Here is an 8,164-nt window from a genome sequence, read left to right on the forward strand (position 1 = left end):
AATGTGGGACTCAAACCCACAACCCTGCAGTCATGAGCTGAACTGAAATCAGTTCAACTGACTGAGCTCAACTGACTGAGCTGGCCAGGCACCTGCCAGACTTATTTTTAAGAAAGACAAGAAAGTCCTTCATCTTAAAATTCAGAATTACAAGACCCCAAGAAGTCCCTTGGTTAAAATCATGACTGGAACTTGTTTCTCGGTTCTTATATTAGTGCTATGCTATGTCTACACTAGGTTGAAGTTTCTGAAGACAATGTCCATACTTCTGCAAGGAAAGTAAGTGGGACAGCTATATAATCATGTGTAATTTTTTACCTAAAATATAATAGCAATCATATTTATATGATATTTGAACATTTAACTTGGTTAGTTGGGACTCTATTCACATTTTTTTATTATGGATATGTTTGAGATTTCAGACAATGTCAACCTCCCCATTTCCCTTTATCAGGACTTCTAGGAGATAAACAACAGGTGTATTAGATAATACACCAAAATTGGCATCACATACCCTGATGCTGATTCAAGAGTCTTGATGAAATTAAACAAGTATTCATCCTTGTGACTTTGTACTTATATAAAATATTTGCGCATCTAAACAGAAATGAATAAATGACACTATAAAATTCCTCAACAAAGAGGAAATGAGTCGCCAAAGTAGGAAAACGTCCACATAACAGAGTGAACTGCTCCATCTGCCTATTGAATGTGTCTTATCTTCTTTTCATGTACTTTCCATAGCTTGTTCTCTAGCTGACGAGCCAGACTCCACCAACTGAAAATGTACAGTAACAGTAATATCAGGCTAATCTTTGTCTTCTTTTGCAGAATTAGTTATTGAGCCAAGCAGATCATAAAAGACTGGCCCTGTTAAAGGTTGACTAGAATAATGAGGATTCTGGAATTAAATTTTTTTTATGTCATATATTTCTTAAACCAATAAATAAAAAGGGCAAGTCATACAGAACACAGAAAGATGTATAAGTGGTCCCACTCTCAGAGAGCCATGTGGGTTTTTCACAGAAATAGCTTTTGTTTACAGGATTTGAAGTATAGAATTCTAGTGTCTTCCTTTCCTTGAAAATAATAAACCCAGTATAAAACTCAAGTTTCAGGTAGTGTGTGTATTTGCTGAAATGGTACTGATCTTAGGTTTATTCACATAATTTTGGAAAAATTTACTATAAATTATTAATATTTCTAAATGCAGTTAAAGCAAGAGGGTTTGGCTCGCGCTTCTATATTGGGTTTAAAAGAAAGTAGCGTAGTAGCAGATAAAAATACCATTAATTTCTTTGTAATAATTTTGAAGGGAAGTGCCGCTTGATAGCAGCTTCTATCCTGAATAAAAAAAAAAAAGAAAATGAGCTGAAGGAGAGCATTGTCTGGTCCCAGGTCAGGAGGTGAGACTGTGGCTCAGTTAATGATGTTTTGGCATCCAAATTGGTAATTTAAAATTTATCCCTTAGGAGAAATTAGTAAGCAACTAAAAATAAGTTAATTTCTACACAAACAGAAGCATTCTAATTACATCGATCACCAATCATTGTCATGTTTAAAACAAAAGGCAAATCATGAAAATCTTTCATTGAGATCAGGGTTTAGGTTATTAAGAGAAGTCTTAATTGGTTCTCTCATTACAATTACCAATTTAATTTTTTTTGTTTTAACTTGTTTGAATAACATGTAAACAACTTATTTGAATCCTATAAATTAGGTAGAAAATATTAAAAGTGTTAATTTGTACAAGAGTACCGACAGAATAATGAATAGGAAATAGAAGGGAACACCAGAGAAATGTTAATCTGATGGTTGTAACACAAAAGTGCTTGGTAAACCTTAAGCTATGTTAACATAAAGTACGTTGGTTACTAAAGCATCATATATACATGCACATATACATACACACACAGAGTTGTTATACTGAAATTATACTGAAAAATACTGAAATATTATCTTGTTGAGCTGTTTTCTTTAGATTTTATTAATCAAAGAACTTAATTCCAATATTTTTTAGGCAAAGAGAGACCACTCTGCCCACCTCCACCTCAGATACCTAATGCTCAGAGTATGCTAACCACAGTGAATTATCAGGATGGAGAGAAAGTAGCTGTTCTCTGCAAAGAAAAGTATCTACTTCATGGAGGGAAAGAAATCATGTGTAAAAATGGACAATGGCAGTCATTACCACAGTGTATTGGTCAGTAAATAGTTTATTTCTAAATAATGGTATTTAAAAAGCATTTACTAATCTTTGCTTTATCTAAAGAATAGGAAAAAGAACTTATGATTTATCCATTGTGCTGTATTTTGAAGCATTAATGTCATCTAGTTACTCAATTCTGTCACTTTTAAAAACTGTGTATGAGGTATTTCTGACAATGACCATACAAGAAATAAGCTTGAGACCTTGACTGGATGTCCACTTTTATTAAGTATGTTTACTTGATATGTGGCTTAAGATGTAGAATGGGCATTTGGGAGTGGTCAGCGCTGGGATGTAGATTTGGTAACTACTAGAATATAGATGACTTCTAAAGCCACAGGACTGGATGCGGTCACATAGAGAGTTCAAGTGGCTAAGAAAAGAGAGGAGGTTGAAGGGACAGTCTTGGAGACTTGCCATTATTAGATATCTGGGAAATGAGGAGCAGCTAGATAGGTTGTGCAAGAAAAACTAGGGAAGGCTGATAAAATGATTCGAGGACACAATCACATTGTGTGTGTTGGGAGATGCGAGGTTCCACCACATCCAACAAGTAACTCTTGGACACCTGCTAGGTGTCCTACAGTTGGGCTCAATTCTGACACTACCTTTGCAGAGATAGCATCAGATTTCACAGGTCAAGGACTCAGTCTTAGCAGACTGCTTCTTGTATCCACTTCAGATGCTAGTCACACATCTAGGTTGCCATCTGTGTGTTTCTTCTTCTTTTTTTTTAAATTGCCTTATTTTGAGAAAACAAGACAGAGAGTGAGTGGGGGACAGGCAGAGAGCAAGGGAGACAGAATCTGAAGTAGGCTTCAGGCTCTGAGCTTTCAGCACAAGGCCTGATATGGGACTCGAACCCATGGACTGTGAGATCATGGCCTGAGCCGAAGTCAGATACTTAACCGAATGCCCCATCCATCTGTGTGGTTTTGACTGACTGACTATAGTTTGGACGTTCCCACAACTGCCCTCCTTGTGTTTGATTAATTTGGTAGAGACCAGGTCACAGACTCAGAGAAACATTTTACTTACTAGATTATGGGTTTTTTAAATAAAGGGATATAACTCAGGGCCAGCCAGATGGAAGATATGTATAGGACACCGCATGAGGAAAGGGTACAGAACTTCCACGACCCTTCCAGCCACCGCTTTCCCCACATCTCCATGTATTTACCAGCCCAGAAACTCTCCAAACCTTGTCCGTTTGGGATTTTATGGAGGCTTCATTACACAGGCATGATTGATTAAGCCATTACCCATTGGTGATTGATTCAACCTCCTGCCCTTATCCCTTTCCTCAAGGGTCAGGTTGGGACTAAGAGTTCCAAACCCCTAATCACATGGTTTGCCCTCCTGGCAACCAGCCTATCCTCTGGTTACCCAGGGGTCTTCCAAAAGTGATCTTACTGATATACAAAAGGCACATTTACTGCTCTCATCATTTGTGAAATTCCGAGCATTTTAGGATCTTTGTGCCAGGAAGGGGGAAGGATACCAAATATTTATCATAAATCACATTATTAGAACTTGTGTCCGAGAAGCAATATCAAGGACATGTTTTAGAAGGACATTGCAAAAAGTCATCCAAAAGGTGGGCAAGCATGTCAAAGACTACTTAGAACTGGACAAGATGACCAATAATTGAACAATGATTTAAGTACCTAAAGTTATTGGTAGCTTTTCTTAGAGGTATTTCAGCCCTGGGGAATACCTAACTGCAGTGTGTTCAAGAGAGAGTGTGGGCTGATGAAGTAAGATCAGGGATGATAGGAAACAAGTAGGTTTGCTCTAAAGGGAAGACAGAAATGAGGCAGTAGCTGGGTATGGCGTGTGGATAAAGGGAAATTCTACCTTACTCAATTGTGACATTTTCAGCATGTTTGTGTGTTGATGAATTATTTCATAGAGAAGGACAAATTGTTAATACAGACAAAAGGGGATAATTCATGGTCTTTGCTGAGTTTAATGGGGAACCTAGTGCCCACATGAAAGAGTTAGTCTAAGAAAAATACAGGAACTGCAACTCAATGAAACGAGAAGTAGAAGATATTCAGGATGAGATTATTTACTTGGCCATTTCATGTCTATATCCTTGGTGATCTACAGGAAGATAAATCAGTACAATGGAATGTATCCCAGCCATTCTTAACATGAAGTTGAAACATTTATTGACAGAGAAAGATGCCTATGCTATTATTTGGAATCAGAAAAATAAATGGAAAGCACTATGTCAATAATTCATTTCATAGGTACATGCTACTTGCATAAAATTACAGTTGTCACAGAGAATAGAAATGGGGAGTTATTTTTACCTTTCCTCTTTAAATAAAAAATTTGATAAAGGAAGTTGGCAGTAGACCAGATAAGATTTACTTATCCATTCATCATGCTTTAAATAAAAAACTATTCCTAGTTGCATGCCCTTAGAAATCAATACATACATGTTTTTACTTATGGGTGCTCTTATAAGATATGCCTTTATAATACATATGCACTCAATACTTAAGTGTATATTACTTATGGGTGAAAGGAAGCACTGTAATTTTTGGTTATCAGGTTATAGTGTAGAAATTATACAATGAGTTCTTTGAGCTCGCAGACATCACATTAAACATTGAACATATAATAGAAGGAAATTTATTTATACTAATTCACTTAAACTACATATCGGTTTTCTCTCCACACAAAAATGTTATTTTCCAGAGTCTACGCAATATTGTGGTTCCCCTCCACCTATTAGCAATGGAGATATCACCTCATTCCCATTAACAGTATATCCACCAGGATCAAAAGTCCAGTACCATTGCCAGTCTTTGTATGAACTTCGGGGCTCCATATATATCACATGCAGAAATGGACAGTGGTCGGAACCACCAAAATGCATAGGTGAGTTTGTCATATTCTCTTAGAGTCTAAGATTTGATATTCATAGTAAAATTTTCATGGACTAATTTCATAGATGATGTTTACTTAAATTCAGTTCAGCTGAAAACCTATCTGACTTTGATTCAACCCACTTGGCGAGTATTTGGTGGAGCTAGGAATCAGACACTGCAATCTGGTTCCAAATTTCATGTTCCAATTTCATGTATTTAGACCTGAGGCTATGGTGGCCTCTCATGTCTACAGAAAAGTCAGGTAGATAAAAGGTCAACCTCACTCTAACAAGTAAAAGGACTCATCTATTATATGTCATCAGGAAAATACTTTATAATGTATCTTAGCATCCTGGGCCTGGACAAATCTAGGTACTAAAATAAGGTCCTAAGGGTCACCACTGCCTAGGATGGCTCCTCAGATTTAACCACAGGCTTATTTTAAAAACTCTGAACAATTTCTATATCAGAGATGATGGGCTATAGAGAACATGCTGCTTCGTAGTGCTGGGGAGCGCTGCTCACTCAGGGGTATGTAACCTCTCAAAATGCTGACTTTAAAAATGAATGAAGGGACTCTGATCATGGGGGAGGGTAATACAGCTTTCCTACAGAAATCAAGGCTGCCTAAAAGTGACAACTCACTGCTAATTACATTGTGGAAAAGGAGCTGCAAACAAGAAATATAATAGCTAATATGACAGCTAGTAGACTTTTTGGTCTCATTGATAAATAGTTACCTTCAAGAATATGCTAAGTGAACATTTGAAGAGATGGTTGGTTTTTATATATAGCGTGCCTTCTTCAATCCACTGAAGTTTATTACACAGAAATAAACTTATTTTTACTATTATAATATTTAGCAAGATGTTAATACATCCATGTGCTCACACTACGTACATTTTGTGAACAACGTAAAAGAGAATCCTGCGTTGGGAAAGGAGGGTGAATAACACTGACCCTAATAGAACATTTTAATTTAATCCTATTTCGTATGTGGTTTTTAGGCATGTAAAGCATAGTAATTGAGAGCACAGGCTCTGAAGTCAAACTGCCAGGGCCAATATTCTGGCTCCAAATACTAAGTTATGTGACTTTGGAAAAATTATTCATTCTCTCTGAGTCCCCCTGCCCTCTTACGTAGCTCAGGGAAATGCTGCATAGTGTTTAGAGACAATGCATGCAAAATACTAAGGACAGTACTGGGCAAAACTCAATAAATGTTAGCTTTTATATTTTTCATAATTTTATTTAATTCCAAAATATTATTAAAAGAAATGTCATTATTCTTGGAATGGAAAAGGTATATTATTAATGATGTATTTTTTAATTCTTCTTTCAGATGCATGTGTAATATCTGAAGATAACATGAACAAATATAATGTACGGTTAAGAGGGAAGTACACCAACAAACTTTATGTAAAAACAGGGGATTTTGTTGAATTTGAATGTAAACAGCCACATAAAGCAAAGACATCAGTACAATCATTTCGGGCAATCTGTCAGGAAGGGGAAGTTGAATATCCCAGATGTGAATGAAACAAGCATAGTTTCTCTGAATATAAATTTTAAAGGAATCCTATATGTATGTTGGAAGTATGCATTATAAAGGCAATTCTAGAATTAATGTATTTATATTCTTTGAAGTGTTGCTTATCTCAGTTTTATTTTGAACTCTGAATTTTCAGAGATACACAAATTTATAAACTGAGAGCAATGCTTCACTTATTCAATGGACCATACTCTACCTGGGTTAAATCACAGAACTGGGTCTCCCGTTCATATAATACCCACAGAAAGTGAGCATGTGCCTCAATTAAGTACTTTATCCCATTGAACCTCTTCTAATTTTCTAAAATTTATAAGATAACTTCAAGGCTTTTCATCTTTCTATCACATCATACAACATAAAAACTGTGGGGTGCCTGCATCGCTCAGTCAGTTAAGCAACCAACTTTGGCTCAGGTCACGATCTCATGCTTCATAAGTTTGAGCCCTGCATTGGGCTCTGTGCTGATGGCTCAGAGCCTGGAGCCTGCTTTGGATTCTGTGTCTCCCTCTCTCTCTGCCCCTCCCCCACTCACTCTGTCTCCCTCTCTGTAAAAAATAAATACACATTAAAATTTTTTAAATATAAAAACTGTCACCTCTTATGCTTATAGCAAGCATTAGTAAATATTAATAAGTCCTCAAATGTGAGCCTGATTATTCATCAAATACTAAATAACCCTTAAGGGTACAAATTATCATCTTATACAAATGTGTGAAAGACTAAAATTTTTACTAATCCTAGTGCAGAACTTTTAGTATAGTCAGTAGGTGATATACACATACAAAAAGGTAACTATAATTATAAGTAAGAATTATTAGGTTACAGTACTGCATCTATAGGATTATCTAGATATGCCTACATACTTAAAGAGATTGAGAGGAAATATAAAGTTTGGCTGTAATAATTCTATGTGGTCTGTGGTTTAAGAAATTAAATACTTGCAAATTTTTATATTCCTTGTTTTATAATTTTTCATTTTTAATTATATTACTTTTACACTTAGATGAGAGTCATCGAGAACTGTCATTATTAGAGACCAAGAAAGTGGAAGATGCAAATGTAATGACTCTGTGGGCTGGGGGGCTGATTTCATACCAAAGCTCAATTATTTTTTGGTGTACTGTAGTTTGGGGAAATACCGAACAGGAACTTTTAGAAATGTCCTTTGTATGTTCCTGTATTTTAGGTATCATATCACAGTTAAAACATTTTTTGGGCAAATTTTTTAAGTATCTATGAAAATGGTGACAACAAAGGCTTAAAATCTTCATGACTATGGATATAGCAATAGATTCTTAACAAAGACATCAAAACATAAGCAAGCAAGAAAAAAAGAGAAATTGGACTTTATCAAGATTAAAAACTCTTACACTTTAAACAAGGCTAATAAGAAAATGAAAACATGCAGATATAATGGGAGAAAATAATTGCAAATTATATATCAGATAAGGGACTTGTATTTAGAGTTAAAGAACTCTTACAATTCAAAATAGACAACCCAATTTTAAAATGAGCAAAATA

General features: G+C 35.7%; 1 protein-coding gene across 1 annotated transcript in view; it reads left to right on the forward strand.

Moving 5' to 3' along the window:
• CFHR5 (complement factor H related 5) overlaps positions 1-6,722 on the forward strand; it is a 31,581-nt gene extending 24,859 nt beyond the window's left edge. The window contains exons 8-10 of the mRNA XM_029935398.1: positions 2,021-2,203; positions 4,919-5,101; positions 6,434-6,722. Coding sequence (XP_029791258.1) covers positions 2,021-2,203; positions 4,919-5,101; positions 6,434-6,630 — 563 coding nt within the window. The 3' untranslated portion in view covers positions 6,631-6,722. The remainder of the gene's footprint in view (positions 1-2,020; positions 2,204-4,918; positions 5,102-6,433) is intronic.
• Positions 6,723-8,164: the final 1,442 nt, after the last annotated feature.

This window comes from Suricata suricatta, chromosome 3 (genome assembly GCF_006229205.1).
Source record: "Suricata suricatta isolate VVHF042 chromosome 3, meerkat_22Aug2017_6uvM2_HiC, whole genome shotgun sequence".
Classification (NCBI taxonomy): domain Eukaryota; kingdom Metazoa; phylum Chordata; class Mammalia; order Carnivora; family Herpestidae; genus Suricata; species Suricata suricatta.